This window comes from Balaenoptera musculus, chromosome 4 (assembly GCF_009873245.2).
Source record: "Balaenoptera musculus isolate JJ_BM4_2016_0621 chromosome 4, mBalMus1.pri.v3, whole genome shotgun sequence".
Taxonomy (NCBI): domain Eukaryota; kingdom Metazoa; phylum Chordata; class Mammalia; order Artiodactyla; family Balaenopteridae; genus Balaenoptera; species Balaenoptera musculus.
Window position 1 is genome coordinate 61,181,177 of NC_045788.1, and position 24,135 is coordinate 61,205,311.

The 24,135-nt window shown below is 36.2% G+C and overlaps 1 protein-coding gene across 7 annotated transcripts in view; it reads left to right on the forward strand.

Annotated features, from left to right (window-relative positions):
• The window catches only part of KLHL24 (kelch like family member 24), a 40,891-nt gene that overhangs the window by 8,488 nt on the left and 8,268 nt on the right, over window positions 1-24,135 (forward strand). For 6 of the 7 annotated variants that reach the window (XM_036850078.1, XM_036850076.1, XM_036850073.1 and 3 more), the window contains 5 exons: window positions 3,487-4,467; window positions 15,166-15,350; window positions 16,652-16,770; window positions 20,447-20,635; window positions 21,727-21,915. In XM_036850078.1, the coding sequence (XP_036705973.1) occupies window positions 3,548-4,467; window positions 15,166-15,350; window positions 16,652-16,770; window positions 20,447-20,635; window positions 21,727-21,915 (1,602 nt within the window). In that variant the 5' untranslated portion in view covers window positions 3,487-3,547. Of the gene's footprint in view, window positions 1-3,486; window positions 4,468-15,165; window positions 15,351-16,651; window positions 16,771-20,446; window positions 20,636-21,726; window positions 22,046-24,135 lie in introns of those variants that run through there. The other variant, XM_036850079.1, reaches the window with a different exon arrangement.

Below are 24,135 nucleotides of genomic sequence, written 5' to 3' on the forward strand. Positions count from 1 at the left end.
CCAAAAACAGGTAATTTTTAAATCTACCTAGCAATCTGAAACTAGGTCTACAACATTTATGAGTTCTGTAGTTGGAAATAAACTTTAGAGTACTCTTAATCAGAAGAATCTTTCTCTTAAAAATCTTCCTTTCAAGTGAGAGTGTAGCTCCAAGAATAAAGCTCCTGAAGGAAATGAGGGAGAGAAAGAAAGGGATACTATCTTTTCTAGACAAATTATGTGTCTTTGGCAGTCAGTCATTGAGAGTCCAGTCACCCTTGCATCCACTAACTTACGTAGGTATTATTTTCAGTCATTATATTTCTTTGGAACAAACATTGTCCTCGTGTTTTGCCTATTTATTTGCTACTTTTTCCTGATGGGAATAATGATGCTTTGATATTTGCTAAATTTTTAGAAGAATTCAGTCTAATTTTAAAGTCTACTGAATTACATCTGGAAGCCCAGAGGATACACTCTGAAATGCATCTCATATTCCTAAGACACAATTGTGTAAATCATTTAGTCTGTCATCAATACAAAGAGTTTATATGTCGTGCTGTTGTGGACTAGTTCATGGAAGAGTTCTCAGAAAGTCCAGAGAAAGTGAGGCTGTCCAAAAAGCCACACAAAAGCTTCTTGGAAGGAAATAGCCCAGATCTATGAGATAGTCTCTTTTACGTACAAAGCAGTATCTTGTTGCTGTTGAATGCATTTAATACCAGGTGATTTTATAGCTGTTCTAATTCAGGATTTTCTGGTAAAGCAGTGGAAGACCTCTTGGCAGTCAACAATCAAAGAAAATAGCCATGAGAATTAAGGGGCAGAAAATAGCATATAAAGACCTTTAACTCATATAAAATTTTAATCAGCCTTATATTAATCCAACTCACTCAATATGCTATCCCCAAATTTATCAGATACAGATACAATAAGATACCAGATAACGAATACCAGATAGAGTAAAATTATTGGATACAGAAAGCAGAGTATCTTTTCATTTATGTTTTCTTACTTGTCCCTTTTAGCCAAAGGGAAATTCTTAGTACTTGCAGTATGTTATTTTGTTTTGCATTCTGAACACATTTTCATTTAAACTTTGAGAAAGCAAAAATGTATGGGAGCTTTCCTGGGGCACAGTGGTTAAGAATCCGCCTGCCAATGCAGGGGACACGGGTTCGAGCCCTGGTCTGGGAAGATCCCACATGCCACGGAGCAACTAAGCCCGTGTGCCACAACTACTGAGCCTGCGCTCTAGAGCCCGTGAGCCACAACTGCTGAGCCCACACACCACAACTACTGAAGCCCATGTGCCTAGAGCCCGTGTTCCTCAACAAGAGAAGCCACCGCGATGAGAAGCCTGCACACTGCAACGAAGAGTAACCCCTGCTCACCACAACTAGAGAAAGCCCGCGCACAGCAATGAAGACCCAATGCAGCCAAAATTTAAAAATAAATTTATTAAAAAAGAAAAATGTAGGGAGGTAGAAGCCAATTACAAATACACTCTGGATCACATATCAACTTACAGAGATGTGAAAAGAGAGTAGGAGTAGAAGAACCACCTTAAAAATCAAAATTTAAGAGAATTGATAGCTATAGTCCAGTGCCTCAATCCATCAGTTACCTATTCAGAGCCGTTTTTGAGGGAGATTTGAGGATGTTTCTTACTACATAATTATAGTGCAGATTTTGGGTAAAATAGAGGAAGACAGAAGATAAATAAATACTTATCATTTGACATACGTGCCTCCTTTTTTCTATGCCTAGATGCAGTGATAACTTAAATTTTTCTATTTTCTTTGCATATTTTTAAAAATATTTATTTATTTGGCTGCGGCAGGTGGGCTCCTTAGTTGTGGCACATGGGTTTCTTAGTTGCAGCTCACCAGCTTCTTAGTTGCAGCATGTGGGCTCCTTAGTTGCGGCATGCATATGGGATCTAGTTCCCTGACCAGGGATCGAACCCAGGACCCCTGTATTGGGAGTGCAGAGTCTTATCCACTGCAACCCTCTTTGCATATGTTTTTTGTTTGTATGTTTTCTGTGCGTTTTTTTCCTTTTCCAGCAGTAAAAACATTTATACAAACATACATCTGTACTATAATGTGTGCCTACGTAGTATACAGATAGCTACATAAGTCTCCCAGCTGCTTTAGATAAAAATTCTTAGAGACCTACCTAGAATGGGGAGAATCTGAGAAAAATTCTTATCAGATACCCCTAGTCCAGCTCTAACTCTTGCTTCAATTTTTTTTTAACATATTTATTGGAGTATAATTGCTTTGCAATGGTGTGTTAGTTTCTGATATATGACAAAGTGAATCAGCTATACATATGCATATATCCCCATATCTCCTCCCTCTTGTGTCTCCCTCCCACCCTCCCTATCCCACCCCTCTAGGTGGTCACAAAGCACCGAGCTGATCTCCCTGTGCTATGCGGCTGCTTCCCACTAGCTATCTATTTTACATTTGGTAGTGTATTTATGTCCATTTGCATATGTTTTGATATCTGCTTTTTACTTGCTATCTGGTTAATGCTTCCCCATGTCATTAAATAGTCTATATAATTTTTAATGGCAGGGACTGTGTTCCATCCTTAATATGTACTATGGTTTAACTAATACCCTATTGTAGGGTACTTACGTTGTTTTAAGTATTTTCTATTAATACAGCATTGAACACCTGTAGATAAATCTTTCCATATAATCCTGATTATTTCCTTAGGATAGATTGCTAGAAAGGGACTTACTGGTCAGACAACATATACGTATTTTTTTTTTTTTTTTTTTTTTTTATATTTATGGCTGTGTTGGGTCTTCGTTTCTGTGCGAGGGCTTTCTCCAGTTGCGGCAAGTGGGGGCCACTCTTCATCGCGGTGCGCGGGCCTCTCACTATCGCGGCCTCTCTTGTTGCGGAGCACAAGCTCCAGACGCGCAGGCTCAGTAGCTGTGGCTCACGGGCCTAGTTGCTCCGCGGCATGTGGGATCTTCCCAGACCAGGGCTCGAACCCGTGTCCGCTGCATTGGCAGGCAGACTCTCAACCACTGCGCCACCAGGGAAGCCCCAACATACATATTTTTAAAGGCCACTGATAGATATAGCTGAATTCTTCTTAGCAGCACTATGTTAAAATAATAAACATTTATATTAGGGTTTGAATGTACTCAAGTTCTGTGTCTTACAGCATTCTGACTTAACTCTACATTCAGTAACTGAAACCCAGTTGTGTAAAAGGGAAACAGAAGGTTATTAGTAATTCACAACGTACATAGCATCCTTTCAACTGGGGGGGTTTAAGGAGTACTATTGCAAATTACCCCTAATGTTCTAATTGTATAAATTTTTATTTATCAGTTTTTATTAAAATGAGATATAGTGCTCTAAAGCCTGTATGAAATATATTGATTGTGTAATTTTATTGTAGTGTTTACATCAAAATAAAATGTCAGTTGAGTACTGAACTTTCTACATATTGAAATGGTTTAATTTTTTTTACTTTTAGCCAAATAAGGAAGATCCTTAACAGTTATTTCTCAACAATTATATAGTCAACTGATGTAACAATGGTACTAATATTGGGACGAAGACTAAACAGAGAGGATCTCGGAGTGCGTGATTCACCAGCAACAAAGCGTAAAGTTTTTGAAATGGACCCTAAATCTCTGACAGGCCGTGAGTTTTTTGACTTCTCTTCAGGATCATCCCATGCTGAAAACATACTCCAGATATTTAATGAATTCCGAGATAGTCGTTTGTTCACAGATGTTATCATTTGTGTGGAAGGAAAAGAATTTCCTTGCCATAGAGCTGTTCTCTCAGCCTGTAGTAGCTACTTCAGAGCTATGTTTTGTAATGACCACAGGGAAAGCCGAGAAATGTTGGTTGAGATCAATGGTATTTTAGCTGAAGCTATGGAATGTTTTTTGCAGTATGTTTATACTGGAAAAGTGAAGATCACTACAGAGAATGTACAGTATCTCTTTGAAACATCAAGCCTTTTTCAGATTAGTGTTCTCCGTGATGCATGTGCCAAGTTCTTGGAGGAGCAACTTGATCCTTGCAATTGCTTAGGAATCCAGCGCTTTGCTGATACCCATTCCCTCAAAACACTCTTCACAAAATGCAAGAATTTTGCATTACAGACTTTTGAGGATGTGTCCCAGCATGAAGAATTTCTTGAGCTTGACAAAGATGAACTTATTGATTATATTTGTAGTGATGAACTTGTTATTGGCAAAGAGGAGATGGTTTTTGAAGCCGTCATGCGTTGGGTCTATCGTGCTGTTGATCTGAGAAGACCACTGTTACATGAGCTCCTGACACATGTGAGACTCCCTCTGTTGCATCCCAACTACTTTGTTCAAACAGTTGAGGTGGACCAACTGATCCAGAATTCTCCTGAGTGTTATCAGTTGTTGCATGAAGCAAGACGGTACCACATACTTGGGAATGAAATGATGTCCCCAAGGACGAGGCCACGCAGGTAAGAAGACTGTTTACCTATTAACTACAACATAATTAACAAAAATTTTTGTTTTTAAAATATTTTAAAACTTCCTGAGTGTAATCTTAGTGTAGTCATTTATATGTATCATCTGCATGTTGCTTTATATAATTTGAGATTTGTCTTGGATTACAAATCATTAGAATTTCTCTCCCAGTGAAGACTAGATTCAACAATAGCATTTTTCGTTACTCTTATTCTGAGCTACGAGATGGCATTGCAGAGGGTCTTTGCAGCTATGCATGTTTCAACATATTTCTTTAATTTCTCTTAACCTTTGTAGGGTACCAAATTTATTCCACTTTTTTTTTCCCTAAAGATCTTTGGATGTAAGGTAGCTAAAGACTTTGTTAGACTCTGTTGGACTGCCTCTACTTATAAAAAACAATTTGTATATTCACAGACTAACTTTTTTTCCTAACAGACAGCATGAAATATAGAGGTGAAGTAAGTAAGCTGATATAGATTGAGGGGGTTCTCAGATGTAAAACCAAGGCTTCAGATCTTTTCTCATTGCCACAGTTACTAGATTTAAAACACCTATAGATTTTAATTCATAAACTGTAGAAAAATAATCTCTGTGCCTTAATAATGGAAGGAATAGTATTAAACGTGTTTTACTATGAATAAGCAAAAATTGGCTATTGTGAGAAATATTATAGTGAAGAATCTTTTTTTTTTTTAAAGGGCTTTTTTTTTTTTTTAATTTATTTATGGCTGTGTTTGGTCTTCGTTTCTGTGCGAGGGCTTCCTCTAATTGTGGCGAGCGGGGGCCACTCTTCATCGCGGTGCGCAGGCCTCTCACTATCGTGGCCTCTCTTGTTGCGGAACACAGGCTCCAGACGCGCAGGCTCAGTAATTGTGGCTCACGGGCCTAGTTGCTCCGCGGCATGTGGGATCCTCCCAGACCCGGGCTCGAACCCGTGTCCCCTGCATTAGCAGGCAGATTCTCAACCACTGCGCCACCAGGGAAGCCCCAAGAATCTTTTAAATATTTTTCTAACAAAGCTAACTTTTTTGGTGTGTGTGGTAAAAAACATAACATAAAATTTACCATCCTAACCATTTTTAAGTGTACTGTTTAATAGTGTTAAATATATTCACATTGTGTGAAACTGATGTTTATTTTCCCACACCATCTCCACTTCTTCTATAAATTTACTATAGCGTAGCTCTCAAGCCACATTTTTGGCATTGATTTTGATTATCATTGTTTTGGAATGTGATTAAAATCAGCATATTGTGAGATAGCATGTTTTTAATTAAAATTCAGCATATTGTGAGATAACATGTCTTTAAAATTTACACTAGTTTGGATATAGCAATATTTAATCTGTTTCTTCATACGTAAAATGAAAATTATGATGAATGGTGCTTACTTCACAGGTTTTGCCATTGAAACTATTAAATGCAGTAATCCTTAAGCTTCTCAGCATAGAAAGTGGTACATAGGAAGTGCTTTAAAAATTATTGGCCGTTATTATTTATATAGTGTAGTGTTGGTCTGACCCACTTTAAGAAAACTCCCAGTACTTGACAGTCTGAACTTTTTTATAAATTGGATACAATATTGAGTAACTATTATTACAAAAATTAATGTAATATTTCTTCGTATTAGGGTTAGAGTGCATTTTCACTTCAAAGTCAGGCGACTTTAGTTAAAAGTAATAGTTTTATAAGAAAGAAATATAAGGACTTCCCTAGTGGTGCAGTGGTTAAGAATCCGCCTGCCAATGCAGGGGACACGGGTTTGACCCCTGGTCTGGGAAGAACCCACATGCTGCGGAGCAACTAAGCCTGCGAGCCACAACTACTGAGCCCGTGCACCACAACTACTGAAGCCTGCGCACCTAGATCCTGTGCTCCGCAACGAAGAGTAGCCCCCGTTTGCCGCAACCAGAGAAAGCCCGCACGCAGCAACGAAGACCCAACGCAGCCCAAAAAAATTTTAAAAATTAAAAAAAAAGAAATATAAAATACTTTACTCCTGGTCTTTTAATAAAGAACAAAAACTACAGTTTTATTCTATAAAATATACTGATGATTTTTTTTAAGTTCTTCCTTTTAGGACTGTTAAGAGACTTCGGCTGAGCCTAAGAATGTGAAAGACCAAGGTTCTTAAATGTATTAATTAAGAAAGCTAAACAGCTTCGGGGCTGTTCCAGAACTTTTCTGGGCAAACAGTGTCTTTCCAAGGGGAGAATCGTATATTTTTACAAACAGAATCCCCTGTGGTAGACAGAGTGGTTTTGGGTCAAATAGAGTTAATAATATCTATCCCCCATATCTCCCATCTGCATAGGATTAGAATAGGGACCAAGGAATATATGTTGTAGAATCAAAAGTCATTTATATTAAAATTATTTGTTTATAAAGATATGACCGGAATGAAATCAGAGTGCAGCCTAAAGGTAATTAGGCTTATATTATAACTAGAGAATTTTCTGATTTTCTTAGTTATTTGATTTACAAAAATATAATTTTACATCCAATTTTTAAGGGAACCAATCCATTTCATACAGTGAAACACATCTATATAAGATTATAATATATCATTTTTCTTTAGGAGGCCAGTAGAAAAAAAATCAAACTATAGTTTTATTGAATTTGCAGACTATTATAAATATAATAGCAGATATTTATTTTATGTAAATTTTATATTTTATGTATTACGTGAGGAATCTGGAGGAATCCTTTATTTTACAACTCTGCCATCACCTTCTATCCTTTATATTCTGTCTTCCACTTATCTGTTACTGCATGTTAGAACTAATCACTAGGAATTTCCTTATCTGAACAATATGTATTATTTATACAGGTTCTCATCTTTCTGAGAAGCTACAAACTTTGTAAGAGGAGTGATGTCTCCACTTCTTCAACTGCAGCTCACTCCTCTGACTTCTGCTCCAGTCAGTCTACTGAAACTCCTCTCAATCAGGTCATCAGTGACCTTCTATTTGTTATTTGTTAGCCTCTTTTCAGTCTTTATTCACCTTGATCTCTGTTTAGGATCTGACATTTTTAACTGCTTTAATCTGTCTTGAAACTCTCTTCCATTAGCTTCAGGAGTACAATTTCCCTCATGGTCCTCTTCTCCAGCTACTCATTTTCAATTTGATAGCTCTTTTTCTAGTGTTTGAAATGTTGATATTCCCTTGGTTAACCTCTCTTCGTCTTGCCTTGATACTTTCTTAGATGATCTCATCTATTCTCATGGTTTTGATGACCATGCTTGCTATTGACTATCAAAACTATATATCCAGCCCAGACTTTTTCATTCGTTCAATCATTCAGCCAATGTGTTTTTTAAAAAATTATATACATATAGTTATACATATACAAAATATATATATTTACTTGAAGATGCATCTTTAAAACAATAACATAGGCAAAATTAACCTCAAAGTTAAGAATAATTCTTTCTATTATTTAATATCCATTCCATATTCATATTTCCCCAGTCTTTTCCAAACTGTCCTTTAATGAACCTGGATCCAGTCCAGGACTACTCATTGCATCTGGTTATTTCCATGAAGTCTTTTATTTCAAAACAGTTTCTTTTTCATGATTCTGACTTGTTCATGGCCAAGTTGTCCAGAAAAATATTCCACCTTCTGTATTAGTCTGATTGCTTCCTTATGGTGTCGTTTAGCTGCATTTAGCTGTTTCCTGGAAACTGGAAGTTAGCTTCAGCTCGATGGAGACAAGTTAAATATTTTTGATTAGAATTCATCCAAGGTAATGTATATATCACATTGCATCACATTGGGAGACACAGCATATCTGGTGGTTCCACCATTAGTGATGGCAAAGATCAGCTCTGGATTAGGGCAGTGACAGTCCCATCCCACCACTATGCAGTTAGGTTATACTCTTCACATCATCCAATATTTCTTTAGTGTTTATTGTGTGCCAAGTATTTTCCAGAGCTCAAGCCATACTGGATAGTCTACCTGTATATACCCATGTGTCTCTTAAATGACAGAAAAAACCCCAAGATACATTATATTAGAAATGGAGTGTGATGGCAGGTTTCTAGGAAGAGGATATAGAACATAAGACCATGAAAACTTTGAAAATCGGTACTGCCAGTTGTAAACCTCGGGTATATAAAGAAGAAATAGTGGAGACCAATCACAGAAGGAGTAAAGCTTAGGAATCGTTGTTTTTACTAATATATGTTATACAACTTTAAATTTCTGTACTAATGTATAATACTGTTTTTAATAAACACATAGTGCAAGCCTCACGATGTGTCAAGAGTACTGGCTTCAGAATCAGATAGACCTGGACAAGAACCTAGCTCTAATAACTAGTTAATTCTGTGATGCTGGGCAAAGCACTTTAACTTCTCTATGTGTCAGTTTCCTCATCTGTAAAATAAGCATACCATCTACCTTGTAAGATTGTTGTGAGGACTAGAACTGTCATATGAAAAATGCATAACCTAGTATTTGACACAAAAATGCTTAATAAAAATTATTGCTGGTTTCATGAATAATCAAAATACATTTTAAATTTGCACTATACTTTTATAGAATAGGAAATGTGGTTTGAGAGACAGAAATGCTTGCTATCAAATGGTTTATTTTAAGTATAAATTGTTCATACCTATGGAAAAATATCTGCGACACTCCATTAAACAATAGAGATAGCTAAGATTTAATAAGTTCATCACTTTGAGTTTGGAATTGGTTAATTAAGTACTTGTCTCTTCTAATACTTTCTACTACCTCTTGTCTGATAATCAGTTACTATATAATGAAAATAGGAACCTGATTGCCATAATGAGGACAAGGTTCAAGTTCTTATTGAATAAATCAGTGAGAAGACTAAGGTTAAGATTTTTTTTTAAGAAATAATATTTTAGAACTCAGTGTTCTGAATTTTTGTTCCAGTCCCTCTTAAGAGTGATAATCTACTATATCATCGGATGCATGGTTTACCATTTTTATACGTGTTAGTTCATTGTTATTTTGAATTCATTTTTACATAAAAGTACTGTATACGTGCCTAAGTCTCCCTCTACCTGACCCTTGATATATCAGTTCTCATCCCAAAGGATATCTCCCTGTTACCAGTTTTTTTTAACTTTTTAGAAATATTCTTTGCACATAGAAGTGTGTGTGTGTGTATATGTACACATACGTCTCTACCTTTTTTTATACAGATGGTAGTGTACTTCTCTCACAGTTCCTGCACCTTGTTTTTATCACTTAAAAATATCTTGGAGGTTGTTCTATATTAGCACTTATAGGTCTTCATTCTTTTTTTTTTTTTTTTTTTTTACTCTTCATTATGGAAAATTTCAAATTCTTTTTAAAGAGATGTATAGTATCACATTTATGGATAGCATAATTTATTTAATCCATCTCTTGGTGATGGACATTTAGGTTGTTTCTAAATTTTTTTCATCGCAAACAGTGCTCAGTGAATATTCTTACATATGTCCGATAATTTATAGCATAAATTACTAGGAGTGGAATTGCTCAGTCAGAGGATATGTGCATTTTAAATTTTGGTAGATATTGTAAAAATTGACTTCCAATTTATACTTCATCTAAAAATATGAAAGTACCTATTTCTTCAGTCCTTCCCCAGCACAGTGTATTATTAGTTTTTGTAAATCTTTGCTACTCTGGAAAGTGAAAATGTATATCCCATAATTTTGATTTGCATTTCTTTAATGTGGAAGATTGAGCATCTTTTCCTGAGTTTGAAAACCATTTGTAGGTTGTTTTTTTTCTGCAGTTCATTGAACTCTAGTGGATCAGAATTCTGATTGCAAGTAATTGAAACCAGCTCACCAGCGTAAGCATAGAAGGCAGATAGATGTATTAAAAGGGTACAGGAAGTCATTATCTTGTAGAACCTAAGGGCAGAAATTCAACAGGACTTCCAAGAAGACTAGAACAGGCTACGGAAAAGCCATCAGAAACCAAGCTGTGCCCTCTTAACGCTTGCCTCTGCTTTTCTCTGCATGTCTGCATCATTCTCTCTCACTAGTCTGGTTGAATATGACCACTCATGGGATTTGGTTTCTATATTACAAGTTCAGTCACTCAGAGAGACTGAATCTCTCCATCTCATGTGGAGAGATAATCTCTGATTCAGCTAGACAGCCTTCTCTGAACAGTTACCTGTGGCCTTGGGAGCATGATCATGTAGCAGAAAAGTGATAGCAGAAATGCTTGTCCCATATATAAGAGCAGACAACCCAGTAGTGGCTATTAATAATAAGGTATGGGTTTTCTCCTTTGTTCTTTATTAACTTGAGTCAAAAAGAGGGGGTGGAGTAATTTATGTTAATTGGAGATAACAAAAAATAATATCCATATTCCCATCTCCGAGAGGTAACACTGTGGCACTTGGCTTTATTCTTCCCTTTTATTCTCTAAGAATTTATTATTTCTTTTACAAAGTTGTAATCTATTTCATAGTCTGCTGTTATTATTTAATATATGGTAAACATGTTTTCATGACATGAAATCTACAGTGAACCAAAGCCATCCCACCCACATTTGAACTCTTCCTGATTTTTTACCAGTAAGTGAGATGAACATCTTTGTGGCTATATAAGCACATCTGTGATCAGCTCCTGATAATAAATTCTTATATAATTGCTTATTTTTAAGAGTAAACATTTTGAATCTTTCACTCAGTACAACCATTTCTTTATAGAACCCGTTCTGTCTATTCCAGTTTCAGGTGGAAAGCCTTACCACACAAGCTGAAACTGTCCTTACTAAGTTTAGAAAGCCATAAGGTTTATGGCTGGCATAAGCCTCTTAAGGGGTCATTTATATTCGTTTATATTGATGAACCATAATCCAGTGATTCCTCTAGGCTTAGAAACTTTTTTTTTTTTTTTTGGATACAGTAAGATCAGACTGTTAGGGGCAGACTTAATGTTAATTATGAGAGACTGATTAACTCATTTATCTTTTAGTTTATATACATGTATTTGCAATAAGAAGTGGAACTGTCAAACAGACTAGATATTTTAAGTCAACCTTTCCAGCATATTCTCTTACTATGCACAGGTTACCAGTTGGGAAGCCAAAGTTTTCAAAAAAGTTGTTTAGAATCCAAACAAAGGGATCTAGTAGATCTTTAGAACCAGAGTCTTCTCAGCTAGTATGGCTTGAGAAAGTCTCACCCACCATAAAATATTCTTACCAAAAACCCAGTAATGTTCTAATTAGCTTAGCTAAGGTTTCTCTTTTCCTTTAGACAGTAACTTGAATGGGCACAGAAAATGTTTGCCTCTGTGATTATTATTTACTCTTTCATTCATTTGTTCATTCATTTACTTATTGCTTCTAGGGCGGACCAATCCCCTCTTTTGATATATAGTTAATATATTAAGTTTAGTAACTGTCATATCCTGCAGACTAGAGAGCCATTAGCTCTCTTTATGGCTTAAAGTATCATATCTCTATTTAAGTTCATTTTTTGGTGTGATGGCTTGGTTTTCAGGTATTTTTGAGTCTTGGAATGGTAAATAGACTATGTCACTAACACCTCCCCCTTCTCCCTTCCAACTTCCCACTATATGGAAACATTTCCTTTTGAGTTTTTTAAATATATTGTTATTTTTCTTATTAGCCAGGATCACCTTTTGACCCCTTTTTGTTGATGAAAGTTAGTTTGGCAGTTCATCTGTCTCTGGCATGTTTGCATTGATAATAAGTAGGTCTGTTATTTCAGCCAGCAAGTCCTTTAAGATTTCGCCTTTTGAGATTTTTAACTGAACCTGGTAATTACTATCCATTTTACTGATTTGGTTTAGAATATTCTGTGGATTTATAATTATTTTATCTTTCACATAAATCAAAGAATGTGATCTTTTAATTTGATCTTTTCTCAAGTTTATGATAAAAGAGTGTGATGACTTTTTAAAAAATATTTATCAATGTAGAAAAAAGATAATTTGCTTGTCACACTTTCCTAGGAACAAATGGTGAGACGTAATACTAAAGCAGCAAATATTTGTTAGTTTGTCACAGCAGAAAATCAGAATTTTCATTTTAAAGGGTTACTAAAGTAACATTCACTCTAAAAAATAGATTGCATGGGTATCCAGAATTTTATTCATCCTGTACTATCATCTTGGCCGCTTTTTTATTCTAGTCACCGTTATCAGCTGCAGCAACTCATTTCCTTTAAGGCAATCATCTTCCTGCCTGAGATAAGTATTTTTCTGAGCTCAAGAAATAAAAATAACTATTTTATTGAGTTAACAGTCTCTAATGAGAACACCAGACTTGCCTCTAATTAAGTTAAATGCCATTTGGTTGCAAATAAGACCTTCAGTCAGGCAAAACTACTAGTTTGCTGATCCTTTCAGATAATTACACATAGACACTAAAATAATTCCTTATTTAGTGAGACTAAATGTTTTAGCCATTAGCTTTTTGTGCTGTTTTCTCTTCTTGTTCCAAGGTACAAAACAGACAATATATGTTTACTGGGCTAAGAAGTCTTGAAAAAGCAAGCAAGTTCAAGCAAAGGGAAAGTATAAAACAAGTAAAATGCTATAAGGAAAGTATAAAACAAAATTCTGTCAAAATTCTATGCAATAATTAACTTGATTTTGTATTAAAACTATTAGGAGTGACTGAACCCCAGTGACAGTATTTAGCAATTTTTGTTTTGCTCAATCAGTAAATAAGACTTTGAGGAGTATCATGTGGGTTTGTCTTAGCAGTATTTTAAGTAAGATTTTAGGAAATAATACTTCCATGGAAAGAAGGATAAATTAGTCAATAGGTATTCTACTAAGTGTCTGGTGCTATCCACTATTTACTTTTAATATTTTCATTTGGGAATTATTTGGAAAATAGCAAATATTATTGATAGTATTTGAGTCCTTCTGATAATATTTTACTATATTCTAGGTTAGGGTAATAGAATTTGCTGGGTTCCTAAAAGTAATTTTTATTGCATCTGTGAGCAAAATTCTTTTCTACAATATATATTTCTGGTTTTACAATGGAAAAAGTATGCCTGGCATGGACTAGGTGAATGACTGTTAGTTGAAATAGCTGTGAGTAACTGTAGCTAGAATATAGCAGCTCTGTTAAAGGGACATACCAATGTTGCTTTACTTTGTTTTTTTCTAGTGTAATTGTAAAACATCACTCTAAAACTACAAATAAGTGTTCTGATGTTGTCTTTTTTCCCTCCACATTTAAGTAAGAGAAGACGCATTGTTAGCATTTTTCTCTGTGAGACTTAATATCATAGCAGTCATAAAATGCAATTACAAGACTTTTTCATTTCCATGAGTCTTATGAACAAAAAGAAAAGGCTTGGATAAGCTTTTAGTTTTTCCTGTCAGTATCTTTTTAAACTACAAAGTAAAAGAAGCCAGTAATTAACGTGAACTTTGGATTCCCTTAGTGCTTTTTTTTTTTTTTAATAAATTTATTTATTTGTTTATTTTTGCTGTGTTGGGTCTTCGTTTCTGTGCGAGGGCTTTCTCTAGTTGCGGAGAGCGGGGGCCACTCTTCATCGCGGCGCGCGGGCCTCTCACTAGCGCGGCCTCTCTTGTTGCGGAGCACAGGCTCCAGACACGCAGGCTCAGTAGTTGTGGCTCACAGGCCCAGTTGCTCCGCGGCATGTGGGATCTTCCCAGACCAGGGCTCGAACCCGCGTCCCCTGCATTGGCAGGCAGATTCTCAACCACTGCGCCACCAGGGAAGCCCTCCCTTAGTGCTCTTAAAAGTTGTCTTTTCCACTCTAAAAGTAGCCCATGCTCATTATTGTTTTGAAAATTTGTGTTGATATAAAGGAGGAAACCACGCAATCCAGAGAAAACCATCATTAGCACTTTGGTATGCTCTCTCCAGACACATTATTTACATAGTATTGATCAGACCTTCTGTACAGTTTTTCATCTTGCTTTTTTCCTTTAGCATTCTTTGTTATAAACTCTGTTAACATCTTTAGTGACCACCCAACACTTTGAATTGGATTACCTTAATTTACTTAACTTTAGAAAAATTACTTTTAGGGAATTCCCTGGCGGTCCAGTGGTTAGGACTCTGCGCTTTCACTGCCTAGGGCCCAGGTTCAATCCCTTGTCAGGAAACTAAGATCCCGCAAGCCATGAGGCACAGCCAAAAAAAAAAGTTTATTTTTTAATTTTTTTTTATTTTTTTATTTTTAAAAATAGTGTCTGAACAGGTACATATACTTCTCTAAAGGGTACTTAGATTGTACTGTGAATTTTTTTTTTTAGAACTAACAATCTGATGAAAAAGCTCCATTTTCCTACACTTAGAAAGAGTGCATTATCTTACCTTGTGTGGTTATGCATATCTGAATTGCTGCAAGACTGCGTTTGAAAGTCATCCTTGATATTACCAGGGTTCCAATTGAATTAGGTAGGATCTTTGGACCATTTTATAACTTTTAAGGTAAAACTCATAGAAAAAAAATACCCATCGAAATTTTCTGTGGAAAGATGATATCACTAAATCCCTTGTAAATGTTCTCAAAGTAAGTAATTAGCAGGCTGTATTAGTTGGCATATACTGAGAGAATAAACTTAACAATGTACTTTATATAGTGTTCTACTTTCTTTATGACAATGGTATGCTTTTAGGGTTTTAAACACTCTTGAGGGTATTTTAATTTATTATTTTTGCATTCTTATAATAATTATTTTAGGTCAACTGGCTATTCTGAGGTGATAGTTGTCGTTGGAGGCTGTGAACGAGTTGGAGGATTTAATCTTCCATACACTGAGTGCTATGATCCTGTGACAGGAGAGTGGAAGTCTTTGGCTAAGCTTCCAGAATTTACCAAATCAGAGTATGCGGTCTGTGCTCTAAGGAATGACATTCTTGTTTCAGGTAAATAAAGAATTATTACAGTAGCTACTTTTAATTTAATCACAGCTTGGCCGTTTTAAACCATAACAGTGTCTCAAAAGAAAACAGTGAAAGTAGATATGCCCGCTTTAGGCAGATCATATTATACAACAAATAAAACTGAAAATGACTTTTTGCTCTTAAAGACAGGCACAAGATGATGCAGAATGATTTACAAAAGATTCTCCAGAAAATGCCTTCAACTATATCATATTTTTAAAATTTATTTTATTGATTTACAATGTTGTGTTAATATCTATTGTATAACAAAGTGATTCAGTTATCATATATAAATTCTTTTTCATATTCTTTTCCATTTTGGTTTATCACGGGATATTGACTATGTTCCCTGCACTAAACGATAGGCCTTATCATATTTTAAATGCTCTCAAATGCATATAGAATATGGTACAATTTTTAAAACTTTTACCTGTTTACTTTGTTTTAAGGAACACAGTAAAGTATGCAAAATGAAAAGTACTCAGTTAATCATCTCTAATCCACCCATGTTTTCTGAAATTCTCCCCAAAGTTTATGAAATAGGATTTTCCTTAAAATTCTTAACTTGAACTTTTATTATAATATGTGATATGTTACCTCTAAAATCAAACAGACAATAAAGTGACAGACTTATATACAAAGTATAACTACAGGATCTATAATCTGAAGTTTAATTAAGTTTGTTAATTAATTTGTTAGTTAAATAATTTTACCACCTTTGCAGGTTACTATATTACTACATGTTGAACAATATAACAACGCATACTTTATTTTGTACAATGGTACGCTTTTTAAAAAACTGGTGATTTTTTTTTTTTTTTGACTCGTGAATTTGTTTTTATTTTTATTGGGCTATAGGGGATCGGTTGGGAAATATCTCTGTAAGTTATGCCCTACTAGGGAAATGTCCATTCTAATTTTCCTGGGATAGCTAAAAAACTGGTGATTTTTAAAAATCTTTCTAGAATAATTCTTTTGTCCGGGTGCTTCTGTTGTCTGACTCTTAAATGAACAGTCTTACGCATTTGGTAAGTTCATACTCTACATTTTATTATTTGGGGCATATAGTTATTATTTCTCAGGATAACAACTGACAAAGTTAAATCTGCTCTGTAGAACCATTTCCATTTTAAGTTTTAAGAGGGTCCTTGTTTCATTTATTGAACTGAATCCTCAAATTCTCGGACTGGGTGAATAACTCAGTGTTTTCATTATCTATGCCTTTGGCAAAGATCCTTTGGTGATATACATGTTAGTGTGTGTACATTGTTTTGCATTCAAAGGTGGAAGAATCAATGGCCGTGACGTCTGGATTTATAACTCACAGCTAAATATTTGGATCAGAGTCGCTTCTCTAAATAAAGGCAGATGGCGTCACAAAATGGCTGTCCTCCTCGGTAAAGTAAGAGAAACCACTTTTCATTATTATTGCTGTTACATTTCCAGAATAAATACCACAGATGAATCCTTGATTTTACTCACCCTCTGGGTATTTTGGACTCAGATTGTGTTTCCTTCCATTTCTAACCTCAATACATAAACTGAAGATATAAACAATTGGACACTGTACTTTTGAATGGATATTTTGTTCTCCCAACTAGGAATTTGTAGCAGTGCAGCACATTTCTCTTCTCAGGCACCAATGCAGTCTAAATGACTGAGAAGCATTGGAAAATAAAGGAGTTACATCAAGTACGAAAACAGGCCAGTGTCTAATCCAAGCATTCTTTTTCCTTTTACTGACTTTGGCATTCAGGCCAAGATATATTTATGTAGAGTAATACTATTTTATCTTTTTTATTTGTACAAGTAGGGACAAAACAAATAAGTGTTAAGATAAACTCACCAACATATTTTAAAGCAAACTTATTATTGGCTGCAGCTAATAAATATGAAAAACATATAATTTGATTCTGGACCATTCACTGTCCTTAGGAACTTGAGAATCACTTGTAGACTAGTGATTTTTGAATCACTAGTAGACTAGTAACTTTTTTGAAGTTAAATCTAATATAAAAAGCTATTACATAAAGCAGATAAAAATACAGCTGTGTATCAAGGGCTAACTTGGACTCTTTAGCCCTTCCCTGCCTCTGTCTCTATCAGCTCCTCCAAAGCCACTTCAAATTAATGAGCGATCTAAATAAAAGCAGCATACTTGCTCGCACATTTTTTTTTGAAGTATAGATGATTTACAATATTGTGTTCAAGTGTACAGCCTAGTGATTCATGTTTTAGGGGTGTTGTTTGTTTGTTTGCAGCTTATATTCCATTATAGGTTATCATAAGATATTGAATATATTGCACATATATTTTTGTCTGGTCCCCTAGTACTCTCTTCTAAAAAGATTGCTGCCTCTTAAGCCCTCTCTTGAAGACATTTTAGAGCCACCAGTGAGAAAGCAGAACTGCTCTAGTTGGAACAGAGATAATGCCAGGAACCCTTCCTACTCAGCCACCCATCAGTTCTCATTCCCTCCCCCTATCTCCCCACAGAAGCATCTTGAAATCTCTATACTATAGAATACTAGAGCTTCTCAAAGCTTCTCAAAGCTCAGTTTGAAAGTTAATTCCTAAGGGTATTGATCTAGTGTGTTGCTGCTGTCTGTAAGACCAGTGAAATAATGAGGACTTTGAGCTAGATGTAATGGAAATAAAATACTAATAGAGTATTTTCTAAAACCACTGGTTTGTTAGTACTTACTATATTATATACAGTTTTGGTAGCTATACCTCAAGGATGACAAAATATTACTGGAAAGGGGCAGCTAAAATAATTAAGGGGTTGAAAAGAGATGAGGTCTGACTAAAAACATTATAATTATTTAGTCTGAACATACAGAGGCATATGAAAAAGACTGATGTCTCAAATATCATATATGGATTGATGAACACAAATTTATTTGACAAATATTAGTATATTTGACTTGAAGGTGCCCAAAACTTGGAAGCACTAAATCAAGAAATAAAAGGAATCCTTCCTACGTTATACAGCAAGTACTCAATTCATGGAAAACAGTTATCCCAAAAATTACAATATAGGCTGAATTCAAACATAGAAAGTTATTTAAAGTTGTGAATGCACTCTGTTAAGGAAACCTAGGATGATTTGGAATATAGACTCTTAGAGCAAGAAGGCATCTTAGAATATTTAATGTAACTTCTTTAGTTTACAAAGAAACTGAATCCAGAGAGATCGAGTCATTTGCCCAAGGTTGCACAGAAAGTGATAAAGCAGGGGCAAAAGCTCAGATTTTCCTAATCTAGAGGCCTTTTATCTTAAGGCTCACAGCATATATTTTTAGTTTATGCATGTAGGGGAATAGTAATAAAGTTTAATCTTCAAAATTATATTATGTGATAGGTACTATTATTGTCTACATTTTTTTTTTTTTTAAAGAAATTCACGTTCTTTTATTTATTTATTTATGACTGTGTTGAGTCTTCGTTTCTGTGTGAGGGCTTTCTCTAGTTGCGGCAAGTGGGGACCACTCTTCATCGCGGTGCGCGGGCCTCTCACCATCGCGGCCTCTCTTGTTGCGGAGCACAGGCTCCAGACGCGCAGGCTCAGTAATTGTGGCTCACGGGCCCAGTTGCTCCGTGGCATGTGGGATCTTCCCAGACCAGGGCTCGAACCCGTGTCCCCTGCATTGGCAGGCAGATTCTCAACCACTGCGCCACCAGGGAAGCCCCTACATTTTTAAATTGAGGAAATTAAGATGGAGTCTCAGAGAGGATAGGTAAGCTGCCCAAGCAAGGTCTTACTTGCAGTGGCAGAGCTCAATATGGACCTACCTCTCCTGATTTCAAAGCCTGTACCTTTAAGTACTACATTGTGCCACAGTTTCCATACCCCTTCTAGCTGCATGACCTTGAATAAGTTACTTAACCTCTCTGGGCTGCGTGGTGTTGGGAGAACAAACCCACCAACAGATAATTTTAACATAATGTGAGAAATGCAAGATTGAAATAGCATTGGCTGCTTAGGAAATTTGGAAGAGTACAGCAAGATGGATTTGTGGACACACTTGAATGACAATGTATAAAGTTTGACCTTGACCCTTAGGCATTCATTGTTAAACTAGTAAAAGGAGTTGATGAGGTGTTTTAGGAAGATTAATCTGTGGTTTAGAGAGTACAAGAGTGGAGACCAGGAGATTGAGAGGTATGAAATGATATGGACCCCGAGGATGGTGGCAGTGGGAAACAAATGGAAGGGACAGATGTGAGAGATGCTGTGAAAGAACGATTGGTAGAACTTAATAGTTAATTAGATATGGATGCAGAAAAGAGTTGATGATGACTGTTCATTAAAAGAATTATAGATGTTAAACAGGAGAGCTTTTTTTTTTTTTTTTTTAGGAGAGCTTCTATAGGTAGGTTAAAAGCTTCTTGTATATCTTGTGATGCTTAATGGATTATTCTGCATGTAACTGACTTAATTAATGGCTTGTTGATTAATTCATCTGCCCTACCTTCCTCATATTTGTGAAAAGAAAATGTACATGAAAGCCCTTTGAAATACACATTCTAGAGTTCATAATATATCAGGTACTTTTCTAGGTACTGCAGGGACTAAATTAAAGAATAAGATAGGCCCTGCCTTCAAAGATCTCACAGTCTAGTAATCCGTACTTAATACTTTAGTTTCATAGCTTTTATTACTTTATAATACTCAAATATTTTCACCATCCATGAGTATGAGCATTTATGCTAAATCCTGTAACTCTCAATGCAAGCAATATTGCTCCTAAGGGGATGAAGGTTGGTTCTTGGGCTGGTGAAAAAAATCATACTGTTTTGTGTATAAAGCACAGATACAATATATAAACAGATATGCAATATATCTGTGGTATTAAAAATTTCATTGGAGGGGGCTACTATGAAAAAAATGTCTAAAAAGGCTCCTTGGTGGTGGTGAGAAAATGATAATTTTTTAGCTCAGAAACTGAGCTAAATATATTGCAATTACAGTTACCAAGGGCTTTTAAAGGGGAGAGATCCCTTAATTCTTTAGCCAACTAGTTAAAAATTCAAACTTTTGATAATTAAGATTTCTCCATGTATTTTACGTATAGGTATATGTTGTTGGAGGCTATGATGGGCAAAACAGACTTAGCAGCGTAGAATGTTATGATTCCTTTTCAAATCGATGGACTGAAGTTGCCCCCCTTAAGGAAGCAGTGAGTTCTCCTGCCGTGACTAGCTGTATAGGCAAATTGTTTGTGATTGGTGGAGGACCTGATGATAATACTTGTTCTGATAAGGTAAGCCGTGCTCTCTCTCTTTTTTTTTTTTTTTTATAGAAATTACCAATGATATACACAAGAAGAGAAATATGGAAGGCCTATCAAGTAGGTAGTTCGGTCCCTTAGTGTGAGGGGGCTTTTAAAAATTGTCTGGTACTTTATACTTTGGGAGGAAAACATTGAGTTTCAAGTTACTAAAGTGAGATCATAATATATCCAACGATTTTCTGTTAAAAGTGTGATCCAGTCTTTTTGAGATGAGACTGATCTCAGCGTTATACTATAAACCATTTTAAAACTTTTTACTGGTATAGTTTACAAAATAAAAAAATTATTCACATAAAACAATTGGGAGGTGAATTAGCAAAGGGTAAGACACTATACTGCTTCCAACTGGGTCATTTTCTGCATACTTTGAAAATATTCTTTAGAACAAAGAAAAGAAAAGAAAACCTCTCTAATGTAAATATAGGATGGCTCAAAGCTGCTGTAGTTCATTGAATTCCTGAGATAAAAGAACAGGTGCCATCCTGACATCTGAGAAAATACCCTGTTTATTCTGCAAACAAGTGTCTAATGCCTAATTCATTTAGCAATAGTTTACTGAACTTTGTCAATCAATAAATTCTTTTTCTAAATTAAATTTTAATATAATGTCAAATGTTACATATTTAGAATTCATTAATTCAGAATTTGTGATAATTCAAAGTATACTGAATTGAGGTTCGCTGGTGTTCTTCTGAAGAAAGGACTCCCTAAACATGTAAAGAAATTATATTCAAATTGAGGCATACTTATCCTATATAACAGAATTTTGTTAAAATCTAAGACTGTTAATTTTAATGGGAAAAAAAGCAAACCTGCTAGCCATTCATCTTGGAAACGGTCTGTGTTTGTTTGTTACTCTATTCTGCTTGATAGTAATAAATTTGTATTTCTTTTGAGAATTTCATAATTGAGATATTTTACTCTCAAGCCAACCTCCCTTAATTCTGTGAATTAATGGGATTTTATTTTTAATCATGTTTCTGTATATTGGCAGACTTTTTATTACGTAAATTGGCATTTTTGTTGAGAAATTTTAATTAAGTACTTCTATATATTATTAGGTTCAATCTTATGATCCAGAAACCAATTCTTGGCTACTTCGTGCAGCTATCCCAATTGCCAAGAGGTGTATAACAGCCGTATCCTTAAACAACCTGATATATGTTGCTGGTGGACTGACCAAGGCAATATACTGTTATGATCCAGTTGAAGATTACTGGATGCATGTACAGAATACATTCAGCCGACAGGTAATAACATAAAACAATCCAAAAGAAAAATCAATGTAGGAGAGACCAAGTACAGGACCAGTATGAATATACAGTAACTTCACTATTTATGTGTTTCATGTATGCTCAGATTATTTCCAAAAAAAAACCCATTTTTTTTTAAATAAATAAATTTATTTATTTATTTATTTTTGTCTGCGTTGGGTCTTCGTTGCTGCCCACGGGCTTTCTCTAGTGCGGAGAGCGGGGGCTACTCTTCGTTGCGGTGCGCGGGCTTCTCATTGCGGTGGCTTCTCTTGTTGTGGAGCACGGGCTCTAGGCGCGCAGGCTTTAGTAGTCGTGTCTCGCGGGCTCTAGAGTGCAGGCTTAGTAGTTGTGGCGCATGGGCTTAGTTGCTCTGCGTCACGTGCGATCTTCCTGGACCAGGGCTCAAACCCATGTCCCCTGCGTTGGCAGACGGTTTCTTAACCACTGAGCCACCAGGGAAGTCCCTCAAAAATTGTTTATACTCTACATAAAGCATATGGTATTCTTGTTTTGAACTCCTTCCAGGGAATTTATTGAAATAACTTACTTTTGTTTTTAATTTTTAAATTAATTTTTATTGGAGTCTGGTCGGTTTACAATGCTGTGTTGGCCTCCACTGCACAACAGAATGAATCAGCCATACACATACAGGTATCCCCTCCCTTTTGGACTTCCTGCCCTGAAATAACTTACTTTTTACCATCCCATGGTAAAGTAGGTATTGCTCTTGGGCTGTTGGGTTTTTTTCCCCTTGACCTTTTTGAGACTCCTACTCCAGTTCTTATCCCTCTCTCTAGCACATTTCAGAAGAGAAGAAATTCTCTCAAGCTGGTTTCTTTCCTTCTGCAGTTAGAAACTAGGTAATTTGTTGTTTTTGTTATAAAGAAAATGGCTGCACTTGGGTCTCTTTCATCCGCACTGCGCTTGTACCCTTGTACAGCCTCTGCCCCTGCCCCATCAAGGCCTTCCCTTGGCCTTTTGTTTCATGGCTCTACCCTCTTTCCTTCCACCGTCAAAATGCTCGACGGCTCTGATGCTGGAAATCTGGCTCTACCTATACCACTCTAGAGATATTGTACTCCCAAAGGTCATTACTAACAATCTCCTGAGTCTCATTCATGTTCTCTTGTTTTTTTCTACCCAGCCCTTAAATATGGGTATTCCTTGAGCCTCTTTTCCCTGCCCTTTTTCCAGTTTATACTCCGTTCCTGAGTGATCACGTTTACTGCTCAGTACTGATGACTTCAAATCTTATTCTCCATTAAAGCCTCTCTCCTGTGCTCCAGACTCAAATTTCCGACTGCCTATTTGATGTTTTCCGTGGCGTTCCAAGACTTCAGACTTAAAACAGAATTCACCTTCTTCCCCAAGTTTACTTTTTCTGTTTCCAAACAACCTAGTGAATGGAAAAACTCTTTCTCCCTGACAACACTTCTGACACCACATATGTGGGTTTATTCCCACACCAACCAATCTCTGTCTTCAGCTGGTGTCTTACAATTCAATTCAGTTTTGACATGACCTGAAATTTGCTTCAGGTTCCACAGGTTAAGGACTCAGTCCCACAAGACTGCCACCACTTCACATGCCAGTCACAAGTCTCAGGTTTTCACCAGTACTTCTGACAAATCAGCTATAAATCAAGGCTTCCACAGCCCCCTCCTTGGGTTCAGTAATTTGCTCAGGAAAACACTTATGTTTACAGGTTTGTTATACGATAAAGTATATTACAAAGGACATAGATGAACAGCCAGATAAAGAAGTACCTAAGGTCAGGTCTGGAAGGGTCCTAAGCAGAGAACCTTCTGTCCTCATGGATTTGAGGTGCACCGCCCTCCTGGGACATGGATGTGTTTACCAACTTAGAAGCTCTCCAAATCCTATACTTCGGGGATTTCTATGGAGGCTTTATCACGTAGACATGATCAGTTATAATTCAGTTTCCAGCCCTGCTCCCCTCTCCAGAGAAGGGAGGGTGGGGTGAAACTTAAGCTTCTAATGATGGCTTGGTTTCTCTGGTGACCAACCCCCATCTAGGAGCCCAGCAGCAGTCCCTCCTTAGAACAAAAGACACTCCCATCAACCAGGAAAATTGCAAGGGATTTAGGAGCTCTGTGTCAGGAACTGGGGTCAGAGGCCAATATGTATTTTCTATTATTTCACACCTAGAAACTTAATTTTTAAATTTTTTCTTGCTTTCTCTTAAATTGAATC